This window comes from Oryx dammah, unplaced genomic scaffold (assembly GCF_014754425.2).
Source record: "Oryx dammah isolate SB20612 unplaced genomic scaffold, SCBI_Odam_1.1 HiC_scaffold_4, whole genome shotgun sequence".
NCBI classification, from domain to species: Eukaryota; Metazoa; Chordata; class Mammalia; order Artiodactyla; family Bovidae; genus Oryx; species Oryx dammah.
In genome coordinates this window covers 82,046,456-82,071,964 of record NW_024070188.1, presented here as the reverse complement: position 1 = coordinate 82,071,964, position 25,509 = coordinate 82,046,456, and the positions used below count along the sequence as shown (strand labels likewise).

General features: G+C 47.8%; 1 protein-coding gene across 1 annotated transcript in view; it reads left to right on the top strand.

The window, feature by feature from the left end:
- The window catches only part of LOC120862805 (T cell activation RhoGTPase activating protein), a 65,212-nt gene that overhangs the window by 18,529 nt on the left and 21,174 nt on the right, over nt 1-25,509 (top strand). Inside the window, exon 2 of the mRNA XM_040238912.1 lies at nt 8,501-8,671. Coding sequence (XP_040094846.1) covers nt 8,640-8,671 — 32 coding nt within the window. The 5' untranslated portion in view covers nt 8,501-8,639. The remainder of the gene's footprint in view (nt 1-8,500; nt 8,672-25,509) is intronic.

Here is a 25,509-nt window from a genome sequence, read left to right as displayed (position 1 = left end):
TTTCAAGGTTGAACAATAACATTCCAACCCAAACAACCAAATTCTGGGCAGTCAAAATTCAAGGAGGAAATTATAAGAAGATAGGAAAAATGTGGAAATGATTAAAAAAAAAAAAAGGAAGGATGTGAGACAGAGGGACAAGAGAAAGGAGGCATATGTGGTTGCCTCTGACTCTTTGTGACCCCATGGACTGTAGCCCACTGGGGCCCTCTGTCCTTGGGATTCTCCAGGCAAGAATACTGGAGTGGGTTCCCATGCCCTCCTCCAGGGAATCTCCCCAACCCAGGGATCATCCCTTATGCCTCCTGCATTGGCAAGCGGGTCCTTTGCCGCTAGCATCACCTGGGAAGCCTACGAAAAGATGCGAGGGAAGTGCAGTAGGCGGGCAAGAGGCCGGGGAGAAATCCAGCCTCTCTGAGCAGAGGATGGGGAGCTAGAAGAAGTGAGGGATGTGGAGGTTGGGGTACCCGACGGCTTCATGCAGGAAGGAAACCGTGGTGCCTCAACCCAGTAAGGTCTTTGCCATCTCAGTTTCTTTGCATTTGCTTCTCCCTTTCTCTGGAACATTCTTCTAACCTCAGCCAGTCACTCCCCTCGTGTAACAAAACCCTCATTCCCCCGCTAAAGTCTTCAGTTCTCTGCTGAATTGTCTCTTTTGCACAGGTGTCTCCTCTACCACTTTACCTGACGTCACTTGACTAAATGAATGAGTAAATGGCAGGAAAAAGTTTCATAAGCAGATGGAGATCCTGGGGTCTAGGATGCTGAATTTCAGGTAGTTTAGCACCTACAACTGTGATCAGCATTGCTGTTACTTTTTAACAGTGTCAAATATCTTCATAAATAATGACGAATTCAAATACCCATAGATTGAAGAAAAAGAAAAGTCTGATGCAGTGTTTTCATCTCCAGTGAGCTCCTGTGAAGGTAGAGGTTTTGTTTATTCCCTGACACATCAACACTTAGTATCATTCCTGACATGTGGCTGGGACTTATAAAAAATTGACTGAACAGAGGAAGTTCAGTTCAGTTCAGTCACTCAGTCATGTCTGACTTTTTGCAGCCCCATGGACTGCAGCACGCCAGGCCTCCCTACCCATCACCAACTCCCAGAGTTTACCGAAACTCATGTCCATTGAGTCAGTGATGCCATCCAACCATCTCATCCTCTGTCGTCCCCTTCTCCTCCTGCCTTCAGTCTTTCCCAACATCAGGGTCTTTTCCAGTGAGTCAGCTCTTCGCATCAGGTGGCCACAGTATTGGAGTTCCAGCTTCAACATCAGTCCTTCTAATGAACGCTCAGAACTGATCTCCTTTAGGAGGGACTGGTTGGATCTCCTTGTTTCAGCAAAACACTGTGGTACTTTGGCCCCAGTCGGGTGCCTCTGCTATGCCTTTTCTAGCTTCACGAGGAAATCACAGCAGAGTTGATGCCAAAGTTGAGTGGCTGGTGACAGAGCGCAGGAGTCAGCCACCCTGTTCCTCTCATGTCACTTAACTACGTGTGTGACCAGGGACCAAGCACAGCCCTGCGTCAATAATGTGGATGTAGCTTTTCCTTTCTTCAGATGACTTTGATCCCTTCAAAGGATCACGATGTACTCACAGATTAATTAAAATTACTGTTAGCACTAAATTTTTATCATCTAAATTTAGACATCATTTTATTTACATTTTCTTTGTTGAATTGCTTTTATTCCCTTTTTTTTTTTTCTCTCTTGTGAAAAGAAGGAAAAAAGCAACAGAAAAGCACTTCGTGGAATGTTAGAGCTGCCTCATACCTGGCAACAAAAACAGAATTTGCCTTTTGTGAAAATGTGAGACAGTTCTGGAGAAGATAATGAATGAAGCTCCATCAAAATATGTCTCACCAAGATTCACCCTTTACCACGTTTGGTTTTGTTTTTAGTTAATTATCCTTTCTCTCTCTTCCCTTCCACAACCCTTGAGGAATTTCTGTACTGGATTCTTAACTCTTGAGTCTTTGCAAATTTGAAATCTTCGGTAGCGTTAGAGTTTTAGGTGTACATATCTCATTTCCTGCTTTCTACTAGAACTTTGATTTTGTTCAGGAATCTGCTCCACCCACTAAGCCCATGTTTCTTTAAAAAAAAAAAAAAAAAACACCTTAGCTGTTTGTTTATTGTCGGCTGCCCCACATCACATGTAGGATCTTGGTTTGCCGACCAGGGATCGAACTCATGCCCCTTGTACTGGAAGCACAATCTTAACCACTGGACTGCCAGGGGAGTTCCAAGCCCACATGTCTGAGAGGAAGCCAAACCACCCTCAGTTTAACTGGGGTGGACTTGACCAGTCTAAAGCCTTTCTCTCTTTTTTGTGAGTGACTGGCCCTAGGATAGACATACAGGCATGTGACTCCATTTTGCTTTATGAGATGAGGCGTCTGGTTAAAGATACCTCTAGATGCTTTACCAGGAGCTTCTAGAAAACACCAAATGGTTCCATAGGGATATTCCCATAAGCAGTACCATCCATGGCAAACAACCTTTTCTAAAACTATATTCAGAATCCAAACCACAATAGAAAATAAGTTACCAAAAGGGGCAGTTAGTAAATATAAACAATATTTTCACATCAAAAACTGGAGGGCATTAAACAATCTAAGCATATTTAAAATACAAGGAAAGAATGCAGAGGGAAAATACAGGTTAAAATTTCAGTTTATACAAGTGTCTAAGTTCATACAAGTGAAAACAAAAATAACGGATATGAAGCCTCAAAAGGTAGGCTTAATAGAAAGTTTTATACAGTTGAAAGAAAGATTAATGAATTAGAATATAAAACTAAGGAAATCACTTAGAATGTGGTTCAGAAAGAAAATGTGAAGTATAAAAGGTACAAGGGTAGAATGAGAGGGGCTAATGTGCCTAATTAGAGTTCTAGAACAAGAAGATAAAAGAAAAAACTAGAGACTGTGGTCAGCCAATAAGTGTCTGAAATTTTTCCAGAAGAGAGAAAAAATATGAGTCTTCAAGTTGTATGAGTCAGCTGAATCTAGGATAGTATATGGTAGGAAAACTGCAGAATATCAAAGGTAAAGAGAAAAATCAGAAAGTTATTTTAAAAGAAAACAGACAAGTTACAAAGGAATAATTAAACTGACAGTGGATTTCTAAGAAGCAATAATAGATGCCCGGACCATAAATAATACCTTTATAATAAATACTCAGGGAAAAACAGTTATCGTCACAGGAATCTTATTTCTAGCTAAATTACCATTCAAAGTTAAAAGTTAAATACCGATAATTTCAGACATATAGAGTCTAACAGGTGAGCCCCCACAGAGTCTTGCTGACAAATTACTGAAAGGTATACTTCAGCAAGAAGGATATTGAATCCAAGAGGAAAGATGGAGCTCCCAAAACAGAATAGTAGCCAAAGAAATCCATCAAATGCACTGTCGAGTCTAAATAGTTACTGGCTGTACAGATAATTATAATAGCTAACTGAGGGTGTGAAACTAAAGTCAAGATGGACTCCATATAACAGATGATAATATCATAAAAGATGGAAGAGAAGCTCAGATGTTAAGTCACTTTTTACTTGTCCAAGAAAAGAATAGACATACCAATCATCTCTAGATTTCGTTAGAAAAACATAAGGTCAAGTTTAAATTTTAAGAGGTAGTGGATGACGGCTAAAATAATTTTTTAATGTATGCTTTCCAAACAATTATACAGGGAAATAAGGAAGTAAAAGAAAATCTGATCCATTCAGTATCAGCCAAGAAGGGGGGAACAAAAGAAGCAGAGCGATAAGATGCAGACAGGAGCTGTAGTTATTCCTCAAATTCAGTCACAGTCCCACCCAAATATCATGTAACCTGAAGACTGAATTGTAAAGTTGGTTTCCAGTAACACTGTTCAAAGTCTTAAAGAGGACAGAGAAGAAGAAATATGTTAGCATATGCACACAGAAGGAGCACATAAAAAATAGACATGGTTCCAACAGCCCCCTCTCCCTCTAACTGGTTGAGACATATAACTTCCTTCCCCCACAGCTCATTCTGTGTTTCCTTCAGCCTCAGCCAGGCTTCCTTCAGGCTTCAGCTGGTTGAAGTTCTCTATCTGGTGCAGTGACTCAGCCCCTCATTCCAAAGGGGTCTGGATTCTCACTGCTCTCTCTCTCTCTTTTTTTTTAAGTTGCTGTAGTTTTCCACTGGACATGGAAGTACTAAAGAACAACTCCAAATGCTCTGGGTTCCAAATAGAGCTCCCCCTACCCCCGTGGTGTTGAGCAAACAAATTGCCTCTCAGTGACTGACCCAGCCCAGCCCAGCAGGGGTAATGGGGCTACCACATGATACTTGTGGCATCAGATGTGTGGAGTTTTTCCACCAGCTGGGCACCTACAGTTCACATCAATCCTGACAATAACTGGAATTAGTGCAGACTGAAGCTCAGTCAGTAAAGAATCTCTGCCTGCAATGCAGAAGACCCGGGTTTGATCCCTGGGTCAGGAAGATCCCCTGGAGAAGGAAATGACCCACTCCAGTATTCTTACCTGGAGAATCCCATGGACAGAGGAGCCTGGGTTGCAGAGAGTCAGACACGACTACGCACTCACATGCCCAGATGAGGAGGTGCACGGGAGGAGATCCAGACGAGTCCTGAGCACAGAAACTTGTATCTCTGTGGGGTTGGGATGCACCATCCTTGCAGCTGGTAGGTGTGCTCACCAACCTGTAAACTTTCCAGACACCATATTTTTGAGGGTTCTGTGGAGGCTTCATCATATAGGCATGATCAGTCACTAACTCAAGCTCCATCTTCCTCCCCTTCTCAGGGAATGAAAGCGTGAGCCCGAAAGCTCCATGTTTCTGATTATGGCTTAGTCTTTCTGGTGCCCAGTATCCCCAGACGCTATCCTGGAGTCCACCCAGAGTGACTTCTTGAGAACGAAAGACACTTTTATCACCCAGGAAATTCCAAGGAACTCTGTCAGGAGCCAGGATCAAAGACCGTTTTCGGTCTTTGATAGAATAACTATCCTTAAAATAGTCTCCTAAATGCTCTTAGCACTTAAGAAATTACAAAGATATCAGGAGCTGTGTGCCAGGAACTGGGAGCAGAGACCTCGAGACAGATTTTCAACGATTCTTTTCCTTTCGGTTCTGTGGCACCCGGCACCCTCTCTGGTCAGACGGCCATCTCAAGTGCCAATTCAGCCAGTCCCCTGGGGACACATTCCTCTCTTATAACACAATCTCCTAGAAGACCTTAAGTTTCGGGGCAAGAGGAAGAAGCAAGAGAGTCTAGACGTGTAATCAGATGTAGTCTTGAGATTCCTGGCCCATTCCTGGCTAAGGCAGAAATGGCATGGCTTGAAGAAATCAGTGGACTGGCACAATCACGTCCATTAACTGAGAAAGTGAATCCAGTTCCCTTGGGTCTCCTTTTCTCCCCAGCTACAGAGGCATTCCCCACGTTGTTTCACCAGCCTCACCTAATGATCCACATTTTTAATTATATCTCCCTAGCCTGGGGGACTGGGAGCTTTGACCTCTCTGAATTTCTCAGCCTCTCACCAGACAGTGTAGCCATCCAGGCTACCAGCTCGTCTTGACAGAGAGAGGACCTCTCATGGCACAGTCCCCTACTCTGAGGATACAGAAGCTTGTCCTCAGAGTAGCAGGGCTGTCCTTCCAGGAGTTGGGGAAAGCAGCTCTTCCAGGGCTCCGAGCTGCCCATCAGTTGAAGACACAGCACAACATATTGAGTCCACTCTACCCGGTCTCATCACCCTCGGAGTGAGACAAGACCTCGGGCACTTCAGAGAGCTTGGCCACACCACCCGGCACGCACAGGCCCCTCCTGGAAAGGCCCTGCCCTTGTGCTCCTCCAATTGGACTCCGTTGCTTTAACAACCACATAGCAAGTGTAGCCGCAAACAAGATGGTAGTCTCCTAGGTCGCTTCTGACACCCATGTCACTACTTTGTAATCATATTTCACAGTTTATGTTTTCATCTCCTGTCTCGGCAAAAATAGAAACAAAGTCCAAAAAAAAAATCCAAGCGCTGATTTGGTGGGCATTAAACACTCTGTCTCCCAGGAGAAAAAAAAAAAACATTGACCATTTCTTGATTCGCATTTTCCTTCGTGTGAGCAGAAAATGCAACATCTTGCTGGGCTGAAGTGTCCTTGTGCCCCGCCGTCAACTGAGTTTGTAGAAAAGGGAGCAGTCGTATATGTGGCTTGTAGTTTGCATAGTCACCTACAGGGAAGCCAAGACGAGGCAGACAAACACAGAGTAAGCCAGGCTGCCTCCATCGTGAGGAAACAGGGAAACGTGGGCTGGTGTTGGCAGGGGGTAAAGCAGGAGCTGGGAGAGCAGGTGTCAAGAGCATATCTTTTAAAGTTTCAAATCGTAGAGGAATCAGGCTGTCTCTGGAGTATGAGTGCCGTCTCAGTATGTCTTGTTGACAGGCCAGAGATGCGCTTCTTGCAGTGCGTGCTAAGTCACTTCAGTTGTGTCTGACTCTCTGCGACCCCGTGGACTGTAGCCCACCAGGCTCCTCTGTCCATGAGATTCTCCCGGCAAGAATACTGCAATGGGTTGCCATGCCCTCCTCCAGGGGATCTTCCCGACCCGGAGACCGAACCCGCATCTTTTTACACCTCCTGCATTGGCAGGCAGGTTCTTCACCACTAGTGCCACCTGGGAAGTCCTGTGCTTCTTGCAAAGAGCATGCCAAGACAATCTTCCCTGGCAACAAAAAACGTGCTGGGGGAGAAGATGCTGAAGACAGCCGTTATATCAAAGTCTAGTCCTTCGTGTGCTTCGGCTCTCACAAAAATAGGTTTAGGAGGAAGACGCCAATGTCTGTTTTCTCTCCCAGATCAGTCTGTGATCTCCCAGTGAGGGTGACATCTTTAAGGAGAATGAATTTACACGATGATTAAAAAAAAAAATCACAGAAAAATGCAGGGCATCATCTTCCTTGGGACCTGAGGGTGCTGCCAGCCTCCTGCCCTGCATCTCTGCATGCAGATAACCAGAGGTACCCTGGTGGCAATGTGAGAGATGGGAACTGAAGGCAACCATAGTTCTTGTTTATTATTTCAAGCAGAAAATTGTTGTTGCAAATATATATATTTAGGACTGACAGGTCAGCCTGCCCTACAGAGTAACTGGACTTTGTCCGGGAGGCCAGCACAAGGCCTTATGTTAATCTCTGGGAAAATGAGAGAACTGCTACTGTGACCTTGTCCCTACCCTCTCCCCTGTCCTCCACCTCTCCCTCCCCGCCAACCAGAAGCCCTCCCTGCGCCTGCTGTCATCAAAGTTTGCTGTTCTGTGTTACAATGCCATGTGCCTCTGAGATGCTTGAAATGTTTTGAAAATATGCTGAGGTTAAGTGATATTTATGGGCCTGTGTTTTGCACTGGCTATTATTATTATTATTCAGTTGAGAGCTACATCCAGATAAAGTGGTCCTCCTCTCCTAAATCAGGGATGGGGAGGACCACTGCCCACCCTTGGCTCTCAACTTCACCCCTCCTTGCCAAAGCCGTGGTTCTTTTCTGCCCCCAGTTCTGGTGAATTGCAGCTAGGAGCTTCATAGAAAAACAGAGCTTGATAAGGGTCCAGAAGGCCAGACATATCTTGCTTTCAGGGTGAATGTTTCCTGCATGTCCAGAATGTGTTTTCTCCCATGCCTTACAATAATTATATTGTGGTACACGGGGTGCCCACTGAGATTGAAAGGGCGACTTTCAAGCTTGTTCTTGTCAAGAGGGAATGTCTCAACACTATCATCCTTCAAAGTGCCTGCTAAATTCCAATTCTTTTTGTAATTTTTTTCTTTTCATTATTAAGTGCCTACTATCTGCCTGGCCTTAACCTTTTCTTTTGATCTACCGTATGGTGCTTTTTATTTATACTAACAACAAAGCTGGGAATCTCTTAAAATGAGGCAGGAAGAAATGTCCTTTGACACGTCCTGCTGACTTTTGGCGCTTGCCACAGAAAGCTATGAAGACAAAAATCCCCACCTGTTATCATGGCTTTTATTATCAAAACCCTTGGCCACTGAGAATGTCATTGTATGAGTTGGGGGCTGACATAGGGATGGCACCCACTCAACTCTACTAAAGACGCTGTATCTCCGGTTCTGTGCCAAACCTCCAATGCAGACCTAGTCTCCACTTGGAACTGGGGACCTAGGGGAATCTCAAGGCATTTGTGCCAGTGGGTGCCTTGTCGAATCAGACCCACTGACAGCTGCTTCCTCAAAAATGATCCACAGAAAGTTTTGCTAGTGCTCAGTCTTTCTTTCTGAGTACTGTCTGGACACTGGATGGACGGCTAACCAAATGACAGAGATGGATAGCAAAGAAGGCAAGAGGACCCCGCCTCTGAACTGGGGCTGCTCAGGTCTTACAAGGCTGCTGGCTTAACCTGGAGTACGTCCGCAGTAGCACTCCCGACTCAAACAGAGAAGACAAACCAGATTCTCACTTGCTTTTTTCCAGGTCTTCCACGAGCTACAGATTCGAACAGAAGCTGCCGCTCTCTGAGTTGCGGGTGGTCTCCTGTGACAGCAAGGAAGAGCTGGACAAAGATGAGGCTGGCCGCCTCACCCCCAGGGGAGGAAACACCATCTTCCTTACGATGGCCTCGAAGCCTTGTGTCACCGAGTTTCCGTAAGTGCCCCCAAATTCAGCGGCAGGTTTTCAACCCTAAGATCCACAGGAAGGCCCTGGTCCTTTAATAAACTCACAGCTGTTACAGCAAATCAGAACACGAAAATTTGTCCCCACCAGGAGCAACCAGCGGGGATCTGCATTGTTACTAGCAGAGGGCTGCCGCAGAGTCGGTTTTGGCTCTTTCCTGTGTTTCATCCAAATCAGTTGCTTTTAAAGAAATAAGCAGGTTGTGAGCAAAGATGAGAAAGGAAGAGAGACAGCTGAGTGCTGGTCATTCACTACCGATTCGAGGGCTCAGGCTACCAGTTAGGTTTATTTCCCTCGAAAAGATTTATTACACAAATAATAGTACTGCTTTTCCTTAAAGCACGTTTGTGAGCCAGGAACCCCATGAGTAAGTGTATCACATAGGAGGTTCAGTGAGGGAACAAAAGCGGCTTGCTGTCCCAGTCTTTCATGAGAAGACTCAGAGCAGCCTTAGTTTTCTGCTCACAGCAGGGTTGATGGGGGTGTTAATTTCCTTATTACACACCATCCTCTCCAAATGCCTTTATGCGTCACGGGATTCTCATATATATCAAAGCGCTGCAAGGATGATGATACAAGCATAAGCATTATTATGACTGCTCCTTCTTGGCATTGGGAATGAGTGTCCACGTCAGCTGTGTCCAAGAGACTGAAGCCTCAGGAAGGGCAAGACTCGTTCCTTCCCGTGGGCCTAGAAGGTAACCTGGAAAAGGTCCACTCTGTCCCCCACGTGCTTCGCCCCATCGACCCTCGCAATCCACACGCAGTGCTGGGGTCCTTGAATCGCCACCCAGCACGGAATCGGGAAGCCCAGCCCACGGTTTGCTCTTGGCCCCTGAGCCTGGTGCATGATAGCACTCGAAAAACTAGTGTTGAGGTGAATTGGATCGTCCTGCTCTTCCCCGGGGATTCCTCTACACCATCTTCATCTGCGCTCGCCATCCGAACTCAGCTGCGCCCTCAGTTGGCTGGCAGGAGCCATCTGACTTAGAGACCCAGGTGAATGGCACTCAGGGCCTGTGGGGTAAGTAAAGTCTCAGGCTTTATACACACCTTCACCAAAACCAGATTATGAATAAGCAACTCCGGACACCTGGAGGGAGCTTGTGTGTGGGGCCCTCGGTGCTCATCAGCAGTCTTGTCCTTCCTTGTCTGGACGGTGCCTGACTCAGGTTCCGGCTCAGGTTCCGACTCAGGTTCGCCTGCCTGAGAAGCCTGCGCGTGTGCTCAGTCGTGTCCAACTCTGCGACCCCATGGATGGTAGCCCACCAGGATGCTGTGTCCATGGGGATTCTCTGGGCAAGAGTACTGGAGCGGGTTGCCATTTCCTCCTCCAGGGGATCTTCCGGACCCAGGAATCGAACCTGCGTCTGTTAACATCTCCTGCATGGGCAGGCAGGTACTTTACCACTCACATCGCCTAGGAAGCCCAAGGTCTGTGGGGACTTGGAAATGGCTGGAACCCAAAGCCGAGGAGACCTAGGTTAGAATCCCAGGCTTGTCTCTTCCTGCCTATTTCCTGTGGCAGATCCTCCCACATTCCCCAGCCTCGGTTCCCTCACCTGGACAGGAGGTGACCTTAGCTGCTGGACGGAATTGTGAGGACGGGGAAGGGGTTGCTACACACGGAGTTTGGAGGATTGAGAAATGAGGCCGCTCAGATGACATCCTGCACACTCGGCAGGCGCGTGGATACCTACGCCAGCCTCTCGTTGTTTTTTCTCGGTGGGGAAAATCTGAGTCAGGGAATATGGGCTTTGTTGCCAGGATGGTTGATAAGATTGGAATCATCCCTCAAAGTGTCTGATCTCAGCCACTCAGGGGTGACTTCAGAAACTTTCTAACAAACCTCTCTACTTGTTTCAGCTTGTTCTGGCAAACCACTTAGTGGCCCAGTATGGAGTCCGGTTGTGTGATATAGAGCAGGCACACACCTGCAAAAGGGTCAAGAAGAGGGTTCCCTCTGCAGCCTTGGAAGGGCCTGTTTACACCCAAGAAGTACGGGCACGTAAGGACAGAGACGTCCACTGGGCATCTCTGTAAGGGAACTGGATCCTGCCAACTTTGTAGCCAGAGGCTCGGGGCTTGGGCAGGAAATGGCTGGTGTTATGTCACCCTCCTTTACTTGCTACAGTCCTCTAGAAAAGTGGTCTAGGTTTTATCCTTGCAGGAGGTAACTGTGGTCCTATAAACTTTACAGGAGCAGCTCACACGTATAAGGTAGGAGCCAAGGTTAATGTTTCTGGCACACAGCCTTGGGAGGAGTCTTCGAAGAATACTTACAGCCAGCAGTTACTTAGCACTCACTACTCACCCAGGTCTGTTGTAATCACTTGACATACAATAAATCACCCACTTCCCTTCTGACACTCAAGCCCGAGTCTCAGATGAGGTAAGAGTCTTTCAAACCGGGCTTCACAAACGGATTTTCTTTTTCCAGAATAGCTTCCTCTAAGTCATACACAAAACCGTTTCTCTTACTAACGTTGGAAGTCCCATGCCATCCTCTATCAGGTGACCACGAGGTCTCTGTGTCACGCTGGACTAGATGCCGGAGGATGGACGTGCCCTTTGACCAGCTCCTGCAGTGTGGTTGCCAGGATATTATGGAATCTTACACTGCTCTCTTTCGTTTGCCCAGAAGAACTCTACTTATTGATGTAATACCCCTGTGGGTCAACCTGCATATGCAATGCTTCTTTTTATGAAAAGGAAGTTTCCAGATATCATGTTGTTAAGAAAATTAAATGAGGAAATACACAGAAGCCTCCTAGCCCAGAGCCTGTCACATAGCTGTGCTCAATGAAAGTCAAGGATTTCACAGCAGTAATATAGAGGGACATTGCAGCCAAAGGAAACAGCGTATGCGAAGGGAGAGGCTGAGTGATAGGAGAACTACGAGGAGGTACTGGTCAGCTCCGGCTGCATAACAAAGTGCCCCAGACTGCAGGGCTCAAACAACAGAGAGTTACTGTTGCACAGTTCTGGAGGCTTGAAGGTCAAGATCAAGGTGTTAGCAGGGTGGCTGTTCTGAGGGCTGAGTGTCTGTAGTGGGAGAGTTGATGGGGGGCAGGGCAGGCCAAACAAACAGATAAGACAAAATGACCAGAGGCCAAGTCCTTAAGGGCGTTAGAAGATACTCAGCGATATCTGATAACATATCCATAGTCGCTAAGGAAATTCACAGGCAGATAAGGGATGACCTCTGACCCCAAGAAGCTGTAAGCCTGGTGAAGTCAGGCCCTGATGAGATCACCCGAGTGGTGGGTCGAGTTGACAGTGAGGATGACAGGGAGCACCAGGAAGGAGCTTCTCACCCAGTGCCTGCCTGGCATGGACCAGAGAGACGGAGTGAGGACACCCCAAAGTCCTGAAGCAACAGAGTCCTCAGCCTGCGCCAGAATCAGGCTGTCCCCTTGCCTTGGTGGGGATGAGCAGCCACGGAGGCCAGGCTTTGCTGCAAGCCGTGCTGGCCCCTTCAGGAGTGTGTGCTGCTCTGTGCTCACATCCTCACACGCACTGCCCCAGCTCTGCAGGAGGCACACCCGGACACCCAGGGATAATCAAGCTGGATCTGGTAGGCGAACGCAGCCATGGATGTTAGACGTGAAACATGGAGGCAAATTGATGGGTCTCAAGAAGGAATCCTAGAAAACCTAGACAGCAAATTAAAAAGCAGAAACATCACTTGGTCAACAAAGGTCCGTCTAGTAAAAGCTATGGTTTTTCCAGTAGTCATGTATGGATGTGAGAGTTGGGCCATAAAGAAAGCTGAGTGCTGAAGAATTGATGCTTTTGAACTGTGGTGTTGGAGAAGACACTTGAGGGTCCCTTGGACTGCAAGGAGATCCAACCAGTCCATCCTAAAGGAGATCAGTCCTGAATATTCATTGGAAGGACTAATGCTGAAGCTCCAATACTTTAGCCACCTGATGCAAAGAGCTGACTCACTAGAAAAGACCCTGATGCTGGGAAAGATTGAGGGCAAGAGGAGAAAGGGGACGACAGAGGATGAGATGGTTGGACGGCATCACCAATTCAATGGACATGAGTTTGAGCAAATTCCAGGAGATAGTGAAGGACAAGGAATCCTGGCGTGCTGCAATCCATAGAGTCGCAAAGATTCGGACATAACTTAGTGACTGAACAACAACAAAGAAAGCATCAGGTGGGATGGTGGGCGCGTCTTGGTTTCCAGAGGCTGCAGTTACAGGTCAGCACAGACCCGGTGGCTTGAAACAACAGATATTTGTCTTCTCACTGTTCTGGATGCCAGAGTCCAAAGCTGCAGCGTCGGCAGGATGGATAGCACCTGCAAACTTAGGAAGAGCCACTCCAGCTGCCCTCCTGACTCTGGGGATGTGGGCAGTCCTTGGTGTTCCAGGCATGAGTTCAGCCTCTGCCTCCGTCCTCACGTGGCCTCTCTTATGAGGACGCCCTTCATTGGATTTAGGGCCCACCCTACTCTGGGGTGATCTCACCTCCAAAACCCTTACCTGAGTTACATTTGCAGAGACTGTTTTCCGTACGAGGTCACCTGCGCAGGTACAGGGGGTTAGGACTTAGACTGCTGGGAGAGGGGCCACAGTTCAACCCACTGCAGGCAGTTAACCTCAAGTCCAGAGAAGGGAGGTAGGATTTGCTTTCCTGTTGCTTTTTTTTAACCTTTTATGTTGTTTTGGGATATAGATGATTAACACACAGCATTGTGATAGTTTCAGGTGAACAGCAAAGGGACTCAGCCATACCTGTACAGGTATACATTCTCCCACAAACTAGCCTCCCACCCAGGCTGTCACATATATTGAGCAGAGCTCCGTGGAAACGGGGAGGATTTGGGTTGGGGGGCCAGTAGCATCTGACCTGAGCCCTGCAGGGAGAGGCAGGTTGGACCTTCGAGAGGAGGGAAGGCAGTTTCAACAGAGGGAAGAGAAGTGAGGACTCAGGGACATAGCACTGTCCCGTACAGAGCAGCAGCCACGGCAGAGGAGGGGAGAACTGGGTCCTGCGCTGTCTTTCTTGCTGTTTCGTAAGTTCCCTCCATCACGGCCACGGCCACTGCCGCGACCCGACACTGAGCTCAGCCACGTGGCGGAGGTATCGACGAGGAATGCCCCCTCCCCCGTCCCCACAGGGCAGTGCCCGCTTGGCCTGGCCCTGGACCACTCTGCTCCAGGTCCCCCACAAACGTTTGTGCTCAGTCACGAGTGTCCAGAGAAACCTGGTGACCCGCGGAATAAGCATCTCCCGGCACCCCAACTTGACGAGGTACTTCGATAGTGAAAAGGTGTTATTTGTATTGAGAAGAATAAACCTTGGTATCTGAAGGAGGAGACTACAAAAGCTCCAAGAGATTTTAAGGAAAAGAGGGTAACAATTCCCACCTGGTGACTGTGGCAAGGCTTTTATTGGCTAGTCTGCAAAACATCTAGCCCGTAGGAAGACCCTGGCAGCGGCAGGAAAGCAACCACCAGCAGAGTCTGGAAGACTGTCTTGGGCTCTGACTTGCTGTTGAATCTGTTCACTAGAAAGGCTTTAGGGACACTGGCCCCGTAGGAGACAGAGTGGAGCGCATTGGGTGGAAAGGCACCATGTGACCTCACTATAAAGGGTTCAGCTGTCAGCCTGAGGGATCGTTGCTTTATCCTCCAGCTAAGGGGGAGCTCTGGAGAAGGAAACGGCCGCCCACTCCAGTATTCTTGTCTAGAGAATCCTGTGGACAGAGGAGCCTGGTGGGCTGCCATCTATGGGGTCCCACAGAGTCAGACACGACTGAAGCAATTTAGCAGCAGCAGCAAGGGAAAGCTGCCTACATGCTTAGTCATGTCCGACTCTTGGCAACCCTTTGGACTGTAGCCCTCCAGGCTCCTCTGTCCATGGGGTTTTTCTAGGCAAGAATACTGGAGCAGGTTGCCATTTCCTCCTCCAAGGGATCTTCCCGACCCAGGGGTTGAACAATGTGTCTCCTGTGTTTCCTGCATTGCTAGGCAGAGTCTTCACCCAGTGAGCCTTAGGGGAAGCCCAAGGGAAAGCTAGTCCTTAACCATCAGCAAGGTCAGTGTTTTGTGCTAGATTAAAACAACAGAATGGGAAAGACTAGAGATCTTTTCAAGAAAATTAGAGATACTAAGGGAACGTTTCATGCAAAGATGGGCTCAATAAAGGACAGAAATGGCATGGACCTAACAGAAGCATAAAATATTAAGAAGAGGTGGCAAGAATACACAGAAGAACTGTACAAAAAAGAGCTTCACGACCCAGATAATCACAATGGTGTGATCATTCACCTAGAGCCAGACATCCTGGAATGTGAAGTCAAGTGGGCCTTAGAAAGCATCACTACGAACAAAGCTAGTGGAGGTGATGGAATTCCAGTGGAGCTATTTCAAATCCTGAAAGATGATGCTGTGAAACTGCTGCACTCAATATGCCAGCAAATTTGGAAAACTCAGCAGTGGCCACAGGACTGGAAAAGGTCAGTTTTCATTCCAATCCCAAAGAAAGGCAATGCCAAAGAATGCTCAAACTACCGCACAATTGCACTCATCTCACACGCTGGTAAAGTAACGCTCAAAATTCTCCAAGCCAGGCTTCAGCAGTATTTGAACCATGAACTTCCAGATGTTCAAGTTGGTTTTGGAAAAGACAGAGGAACCAGAGATCAAATTGCCAACATCCGCTGGATCATGGAAAAAGCAAGAGAGTTCCAGAAAAAGATCTACTTCTGCTTTATTGACTATGCCAAAGCCTTTGACTATGTGGACCGCAATAAACTGTGGATAATTCTGAAAGAGATGGGAATACCAGACCACATGACCTGCCTTTTGAGAAACCTGTATGCAGGTCAGGAAGCAACAGTGAGAACTGGACATGGAACAACAGCCTGGTTCCAAATAGGAAAAGGAGTACATCAAGGCTGTATATTGTCACCCTGCTTATTTAACTTCTATGCAGAGTACATCATGAGAAACGCTGGGCTGGAAGAAACACAAGCTGAAATCAAGATTGCCAGGAGAAATATCAATCACCTCAGATATGCAGATGACACCACCCTTATGGCAGAAAGTGAAGAGGAACTAAAAAGCCTCTTGATGAAAGTGAAAGAGGAGAGTGAAAAAGTTGGCTTAAAGCTCAACATTCAGAAAACTAAGATCACAGCATCTGGTCCCATCACTTCATGGCAGATAGATGGGGAAACAGTGGAAACAGTGAGAGACTTTATTTTGGGGGCTCCAAAATCACTGCAGATGGTGATTGCATCCATGAAATTAAAAGATGCTTATTCCTTGGAAGGAAAGTTATGACCAACCTAGATAGCATAATCAAAAGCAGAGACATTACTTTGCCAACAAATCTAGTCAAGGCTATGGTTTTTCCAGTGGTCATGTATGGATGTGAGAGTTGGACTGTGAAGAAAGCTGAGCGCCGAAGAATTGATGCTTTTGAACTGTGGTGTTGGAGAAGACTCTTGAGAGTCCCTTGGACTGCAAGGAGATCCAACCAGTCCATCCTAAAGGAGATCAGTCCTGGGTGTTCATTGAAAGGACTGATACTGAAGCTAAAACTCCAATACTTTGGCCACCTCATAGGAAGAGTTGACTCATTGGAAAAGACTCTGATGCTAGGAGGGATTGGGGGCAGGAGGAGAAGGGGACGACAGAGGATGAGATGGCTGGATGGCATCACCAACTCGATGGACATGGGTTTGGGTGAACTCCGGAAGTTGGTGATGGACAGGGAGGCCTGGTATGCTATGATTCATGGGGTCGCAGAGTCGGACACAACCGAGCAACTGAACTGAACTGAACTGAACTGAAAACAAAGCAAAGGTTAACAATTGTCTGGTGCTCTGGGGCAGGCTCAGTGAGTGTTAGGTCTCATGCTTCTTTTTCTGCTCCCTTCAGGGTAATTCAGGACTATCCAGAATGTTATTATCTAACTAACTGGAGACACATTTCTTTTGCCAGCATAAGATTGGGTTGATATAGTCTTTAGAAAGTTGTGTTTGCGAGATGAGCCATCCATCCTGGCTGTCAAGAGAATCCTTTTCAACCAGTCATTTAGCTGCTAGTCATTTTGTAACCCACTTGAGCTCTTACTGTTAAAAATTTGTTAATTTCTTAATTAAAAAAAAAAAAAGACTTGTAAAAAGAAAAAAACCCCACATTGAGTCAGATTGAGTTAACTCTGCCCTGGGCATTTCCATCCCTTGACACTGAGCTTCTTAGCAACAGCCAGGGGTGGGGCTTTTTGGCAAATGCTGTTTATTCACCTTTGAAAGGAGATACTCATTGCAAGCAAATTTAAAAGGAAATTCCTGTAAAAGCTTTTTTTTTTTTTTTTCAGTGATAGTCTTTAGTTTTTTTCACTTGCCCATAACTTTCTGGAAAATTCTACTTTGGGCTGAATCTTCTCATTGTTGTTTTCAGTATAAATTTGTTTTGTTTTTCATTAATGGAAAGTTCGAGGGGTGAGGGGAAATCCCTTCAGTAGCTTTTGAGTTATAAGATTATGAAAATTTTGCTTTTCCCAATTAAAAGAAATCTTTGGACTTTTTCTTCAATCAAAGCTTTTACCGGTGAGGACTGCTATTAGACTCTAAGCAGTGGTTCGCAACGCTGGCTTCAGCTTGGAACTCCTTGAGGGGCTTTTAAAGATATGGATACCTGAGTCCAAAGATTCCGGAGAAGTGGACCTGGGTCCAGCCGGTGCCCTGGGATCATTCCAAGGCCCCTAGGTGGCTCTGACGTCCAGGCAGCCTTGAGCAGTGCTGTTCTAAGACACAGCCACCCTGACAGGCAACCTCGAAAAAGGATGTAGCAGTCTGCAGATTCCAGAAGGGAGAACCAGTTCTCACTCAGAGTAGTTTTCTTCCTGTTAAGAAAAAAGTAGTTACACTATGTGAAACATGCAGCTCTGAGGAAGACGTGAAGGAATGAAAGCCTTTCTTTTCCCCCATAGCATCACTAATGACCACGGGCACGGCACCCCACTTCCTGTTGGTTGGGGGAAGACGGGCTCATTCACTAAAACTAGCAGTGAGGAATCCCCCGAGCAGCTTCAGACAAGGTATTTCTCTCTGGGCTTATGGGCACCAGTGGATGAGAGGGGCTCCAGGGGACCAGCCAAAAGGCTTCCTGGTCCTGTGGCCACCTCCTCCCTCTGTTCAGGGCCTTTGCCTAAGCTCTTGTAAATATTTTCTATAGAATCTGTCACTGGGGCAGCCGAAATAGACTTCTCTCCACTGGTCACACTATTAGTGGGACTTTCAAGGCAGACCGCAGAGAAAACCAGACTTAGTATTGTAGGAAGTACCTTCTCCCTTTCCATAAAGGGCCCCAGGCAGGAACATGACCCCGCTTCCTCCTCCTCCCTCCTGACTCCAGGCCAACACTTGGATGAACCCAGCTAGTGATTCTGCCACCACTTGAGGACCTCCATCAGCTTCAGCTGCAGAGTCAAGGTCATGCGTGCTCTATACTCACAGATGTCCCCTAGAGGAATTCATTTCTTCCACCAGCCTTAACTGGATGCCCCTACATGCCAGGCAATGTGGAGAGAGTATTGCTTTTGTAATGAGACAGAGCCCCTGCCCTGACAGAGACAGAAGCAAAGCTCTGCCCACGATGTCCCCCAGGGCCTGCCTATCAGCCTTGTTTGAGCTTCAGTCACCTAAAAGTCCTAAGGAGGGGTTTTGATCACCATGAAGTATTAACATGCTGACTTTAGAATAACTGTAATTTTGTACCAAGTCAAAGAGTAGATTAACAATATAGACAAGTGTTGGTGACAAATTCCCAATAAATATGGCTGCACGTATGTTCAGTCACTCAGTTGTGTCCAACTCCCTGCAACAACCCCACAGACTGCAGCCCACCAGGCTCCTCTGTCCATGGGATTTCCCAGGCAAGAGTACTGGAGTGGGTTACCATTTCCTCCTCCAGGGGATCTTCCTGACCCAGGGATCGAATTCATGCCTCCCTTGGCTCCTGCATTGGCAGGCCGTCTCTTTACCACTGGGCCACCTGGGAAACCCAATAAATATGGAGGAACAACTTAAAACAAGTTGCTGCTGCTGCTAAGTCACTTCAGTCGTGTCCGACTCTGTGCGATCCCATAGACGGCAGCCCACCAGGCTCCCCCATCCCTGGGATTCTCCAGGCAAGAACACTGGAGTGGACTGCCATTTCCTTCTCCAATGCATGAAAGTGAAAAGTGAAAGTGAAGTTGCTCAGTCGTATCCAACTCTTAGAGACCCCATGGACTGCAGCCCACCAGGCTCCTCCGTCCACAGGATTTTCCAGGCAAGAGTACTGGAGTGGGGTGCCATTGCCTTCTCCTAAAACAAGTTATCACTCACTTAAAGTCTGTGTAACAGGAAATGACCACCATTCATCTGTTGAGCCACAGACCCCTGGAGACCCGTTGAGAGACACCAGGCAGGCTCCCCAGGAAGACAGTGGGGGACCCTCTGCTGTTTGACGGTCACAGCCATGCCACATAGGTCCCCACGTTCCTCAGGGGAGACTCGGGCTCCTATGTGACTCTGGGTCCCAGATTTGGCTTCTTTTTCAGGGGAAGAAGTAAATCCCTTTCTTGAGGGAAAAAAAGCAGTACAGGAAATATTTATATGTTTTATTCATATAATGAACTTTGAGCAAAATTTGTAATCTCTATGTCCAGAGATGATTGCTGAGATACCATAGAAGCTCCCTTCCTTCCTTAACGTCTTTCAACCCATCATGATTAAAACCAACCAAACAAGCAAAAGTAATGCAGGAAGGCAAACAAACCACAAAATCAAAACCCACAGAAAGGGAGGTATCCCGCTCAGGACTGGAAGGACACAGGCGGCCTGCACCCAGGCTGCTCATGCCGACCTCTGCCTGGAGGACTCTTGTCTGCAGGGGTCGATGTCTTCCATCTCTGGCCATTCTCGTTGACAGTTCCATTTTCAGGATTTCCATGTCACGTTGTCCCAGTTTGTTCCTGGGTGGACTTTGCATGTTTTCTTTTCGAAACCCTGTCTGCCCCTCCCTCCATGGCCAGCAGGAAGGTGGCTTCACCTCCTGCAGCGATGGCACCAGCCCCTCTCAGGAGCGGGGAGAAGGCCATGAGCCCCCTCTGGCTGGCTCCAGAAGCACTCCGCTGTGGAGGATGAGCAAAGATCGGCTAGACAAATTTGGGAGACGTTCCCTCAGACTCACGTGTTGAATAGATTCCATAGCACAGTCCGTTGAATTTGTAAATTAATTCCCATTGTTGGATTTAGGCAAACATCCTCTATCCTGCTCTCAGAGCCCCTGGTTATCTACAGAATTCCCCCCTTCAGTTAAGAAATGTCTCACATATTTGTCTGGTAGCCTGCCTTTTTCTGTGAAATGCTTTCAATTAGAGAAAATGGGAACTGAGTGACTTTTGTTTAAGGAAGTCCCATCTGCCTGATCACATTTAGGAGAGTTTGAGAAGGAGAAGGAAGAGAAGAACCGCCAAAATTTCCTCTTGGGCGATTATTTCTGAGTAAGGACTTGAGCAACCTCACTCAAGAAGGTAGGGTTTTCATCCCAGCTAACTGACGCCCCTCTGGAGAGCCAGAGCCGACTTACGGGCCCCCGCCTCGCCCCCGACCACCACCCCCCCGCCCCGGGCCCCCCGGGCTTCCTGCCCTTCTCCCAGCCCCTCACCTCCAGGGACTCAGGCTGGAGCGTCTGCTGCTTCAGAGCCGCGTGCTTTCCTCTTCCCTTTGTCGTTATCTGTAGACTTTAACATCAGGCAGAGAGCTGACACGAGCTCCTTGACAGGGAAACAAATGCAGACCTACTTCCTGTCAGTGAAATACATGTCTGTGGATTCACACACACACACATCCATATGCCAAATCCTTAACGCGGATGAAGTACCTTAGGACATGGCGGTGTCTCGCGAGGCCTGGTGTGAGGTGATGCAGCTAAAATGAGGCCGTTGGGGTGCTCTGTGACGCGGTAAGAGCCAGTGTCGTTATGAGAAGAGGAGGGTAGGACACCCAGAGAGACCCCAGGGACGTGCGCCGCAGAGGAAAGGCCCTGTGGGGGCACCGCGGGAAGGCGCCGTTCTGCGAGCCAAGGAGCAAGGCCTCAGGAGAACCCAAACCCGCAGACACCTCCATCTTGGCCTGCTATGCTCTGTGCTTAGCCGCTCAGTTGTGTCTGACTCTTGGCGACCCCGTGTAGCCCGCCACACTCCTCTGTCCTTGGGATTCTGCAGGCAAGAATACTGGAGTGGGTTGCCATTTCCTCCTCCAGGGGATCTTCCTGACCCAGGGATCGAACCCACGTTTCCCAAATTGCAGGCGGATTCTTTACCATCTGAGCCACCAAGCAAGTTCTAGCCCCTAGAACTGTGAAAAATACATTTCAATTGTTTAAGCCACCCAGTCTATGATATTTTGTTGTGGCAGCCCTAGCAAACCAGTGTGTGTGTGTGTGTGTGTGTGTGTGTGTGAGAGAGTGTGTGTGTGTGTGTGTGTGTGTGTTCATGCACACACAGGCACATGAGTGTAATATGAGGAGGTAAAATCTGGGTGGTTAGTTGCGAGGCACAGCCTTCTGGTTTAATTACTGCTAGATGCTGAATCACACGAGTATGTTGACCAGTAGAGGCCCTTTCGAGACTGCGGTGTGAGAAGCCCCATTCCCCACCCCCGGCCCCGCTCCACCCACCTGTCCACAAAACCCTAGTGGAGCTGGGTCTCCCCTCCTTCCACTGAAGAACCACAGACTGTCTCCACAAGAGCTAGGTTTGAGTTCCTGCCATCAGAGCCGAGATTATGAAAGCTGTCAGCAGTTACTGACTTGGAAAACCAAAGCGATGGGAATGGAACACAATACATGCTCCTTGAGCCTGGGAACCATGTCCTTTTCCCAAATTTTTCAACACCCAGTTAAGCACTTCGCCCACTGACTGACTCTAAATAATATCAGAAGTAAATTTACAGAAGTAGATCAATTCCCGGAGCCCTCAGAGACGATCGTTCTTTTCTGGAATTTGTTTCAATGTGTTATTCAAAGTTCTGGCTACTTTAGCCTTCAGTTTTGCATCTGAAAGCTTCCTGATATATAATTTGCATCTGTGGGAACTGGTTTTTTTTTTTAGCATCCTTCACTGGTTGATTTTTATTTTACATCTCTACAGTCTGCTTTAAATTTTGTTATCATGAAAAATGCATCACACTCAGTGTGAGAAATACCACATCAATAGTTCATGTTCATCGTTGTTATATAGTCGCTAAGTCATGTTGACTCTCTGGCAACCCCATGGACTGTAGCCCACCAGGCTCCTCTGTCCATGGGATTCTCCAGGCAAGAATATTGGAGTGGGTTGCCATTTCCTTCTCCAGGGGATCTTCCCGACCCAGGGATCGAACCCGTGTCTCCTCGCATCTCCTGCATTGCAGGAGCTGCCAGAGAAGTCCCAATAGGTCATGAAGCTGCTTTAAAATGAAGATTCCCGCTGAGAAAGAGGTTAAATCAGTGCTCTTTAAAATCAGTCCTGGCAGTGCAGTGCAGAGCTGGCCTTGTGGCCCTTGTGCAGAAGTCACGAGTACAGTTGCTGGAGTCTCTGTTTGTCTCAGTCTTCTATTCCTGAGTGACAACCACCCCAAAACACAGTCTCTTACACAACAGCAGTTTCTGATTTTCCTGACTATTGGCTGGAGCTCCTCTGCTGGTTTCACGTGCCCTCACTCAGATGACACCCTTCAGCCGGAGAGTCCCTGTGGTCTGCGAGTGGGTGCTGGCTGGGCAGGGCGCCTGGCTGCTCCTCCACGCAGCCTTTCATCCTCCAGAAAGCGAGCATGGCTGCCCACTCGGCCATCTCAGAGCTGCATGCAGGAGACCAAAAGATGGAGCTTCTGGGCAACTGCAGACCCAGGCTTCAGAACGCACATGACATCCCTTTTGTCACATCCTACAGGGCAGAGCAAGTCGTGAGAGCGGCTCAGCTTCAGGGGGTGGGGAAGTAGATGCCATCGCTTGCTGGGAGTAGCTGTACAGAATTCGTGGCCACTTTTGATCAACCGCAAGATTGCAGCAGATCCTAAGTCACCCCAGTTCCCTCCCTCTGTGAGCAGAAGAGAGTGGGTCAGGACAGTGGTTCTCCGGGACTGGTGTTCTTCTGAGACGGGAAACAGACCCAGCCTCCCACCCTGCTCAGGAGCACACCTGCTGCTTCGAAGCTCTTCCAGGGCTGGAATTGCAGAAAAGGATCCAGGTGTAGAATTAACAGATCAGTTTACCCCGAAAGCTGTTGCTAAGATCTCTGGACCTCAAGTTTGGCTGCCTGTTGCAATTCTCTGTAGAATTTTTTTTTTTTTAATACCGATGTCTGGATCCCATCTTCAGAAATGACAGTTTCACTGGTTGGTATAAGAAATGGCTTTGGTATTGGGGATTTTTAAAAGCTCCCCCAAGGGATTCTAGTGTGCAGCTAAGTGTGCAAAGGACTGCAGCTTAAACTTGAAACTAGCTTTTCTTGTATGGCAAGAAAGATTCAACTAACGTTTATGTATTCTATCTACCTGGTCATTTGTGATGTGTAAGAGAAAGGACAATGTTTTACACACACACACGCGCGCACACACAGCATGTTCTGGTAGATAGCAGTAAAGGAAGCTCTCCTTCAAGTGTTTAGGAATTTGCAGAAGGGCATCTGTAGATAGCCCAGCCCTCCTAGTGAGGAACAGACACCCTGTGGGCAAACAGCCGACTTCAAGGTTCAGAACGAGCCAGTGTAACTTGTGGTCCATTTGGTTTCCTTAACCCAGGGCTACTGGAAGTGAGTCACCAACAGGTGATTACCACATTTTTGTGAAAAAAAAGTAAAATCAGCAAAGCTTCTGTTTCATTTGATTTTAGGCCTCTAAGTGAATCAAGAGTGGTTGTTATCTCTCTGGCGGTCTATTAAAGGTTCTTGGGATTATTCTGGACACGAGAGGTTGCACAGTTCCTTTGGAGTTACCCCCTGTCCCAAAGTCTATTCTGGAAAAACAGCATCGAGCATAGCAACCAGGATCTGAGATGCACTCACTATCTGATAAAGCAGAAGTGTCACTTCTGACTGGGGAAGCTGTCATTTTTCTCATTCTTACAGATGAACATTTGTGAACTTCCTACTGGGCCCCCCGGGGACTGTCTCAGGGTATCAGAATGAATTTCTCTCTTGTAAGGACCTGCAGGCTCATTTCAGGGGCAAGACAAATGCTTGCAAGCCAGCAAAGTGCTGGGATTGTGGAATAGCCCAGTGATTATAAAGATGTCGCTGCGTAAACCACCCCAGTGCCCAGGATGCAGGAGTAAATACGTTTACTTTTTCTGACACTTCTCTCGGAGGCTTCCCAAGAATGGTCTGCAGCCCAGTCTGGGACTGCTGGGGGATGTATAGTTCCTGGGCCTTTCCCCAGAGCTGCTGAGTCAGAGGCGCTAGGTTCAAGGCCCACAGTCAGGGTTTTAATGTGTCCTCCAGGTGATACTGGGCTTCCCTGGTAGCTCAGCTGATAAAGAATCTGCCTGCAATGCAGGAGACCCTGGTTTTATTCCTGGGTCAGGAGGATCCCCTGGAGAAGGGATAGGCTACCCACTCCAGTATTCTTGGGCTTCCCTGGTGGCTAAGACAGTAAAGAATCAGCCTGCAATGCAGAAGACCTGGGTTCGATCCCTGGGCTGGGAAGAACCTCCGGACCAGGCCATGACAACCCACGGAGAAGGAAATGGCAATCCACTACAGTATTCTTGCCTGGAGAACTCCTGGCAGGCTACAGTCCATGGGATCACAAAGAGTTGGACGTGACTGACTAACACACACCAGGTGATGCTGATAAGTGCTCAAATTTGAGCAACACTATTTGGCAAATTTTGGGGGGAAAAAAGTTGCTTCTTGAGATTTACTGAACTTCTCACAAAAGATACAACTCAGAGAAATGGCATTTGGGCTCAGTTTTGCCATCAACATATATAAAATTTAGGACAGATACAAGAACAGTTTTTTAAAAATATGTGGTTATTAGCATTCTGTATGTTTTATGGCCCAAAGGCAGGAGGCAAAATCTTGTGATTCTTTTTATCTGTAGGAAAAAGCCAGGAGTCATGGGCTACAAAGAACACAGCAGGGCCCTGGTTCAGTTCATCCACTCCCAGAAGGGGAGAGCTAAGCAATTAAGAATATCAGTGGTGTGTACTGGTGACCCACACACTCTCCCATGGCTTAGTGTAAATTTGTTCTTATTCTTTCGATCCATTTTCTCATCCCCCTTCCTCTAAGGGAGGTTATCAGGCTTACCAGAATCATCATGGATTCATCTTGACCCAAAGGCTCTCGCTGTTTAGTCACTCAATCGTGTCCGACTCTTTGTGACCCCACAGACTGTAGCCCACCAGGCTCCTCTGTCCTTGGGATTTCCCAGGCAAGAATACTGGAGTGCATTGCCATTTCCTGCTGCATCTGAACAACATCCCGAGATGTAAATCAGAACCAGTCTGGACTGGAGCATTCGAGAGGCTCCCATTACCAAGCGGAAAAAGGCACTCATGGTCCTGGCCACTAACGGGTGGTCGGTGGCTGAACCTGAGAACGGGGAGACCAAGCCATCCTTCGATCACAGAGCCCTCGTCACTGACAGCCCCGCTCAGGCTAGGTTGGGGCTCAAATAGAAACCCCTGCCTCTTGTGGGAGCTTCGACCACACTGCCCTACCTACGGCCACAGCACCCTGAACCCCCAGCCCCAGGAGCCGATGCCACCTTCAGAGGCCTTTCTCAGGGGACTTTCTCAGGAGAC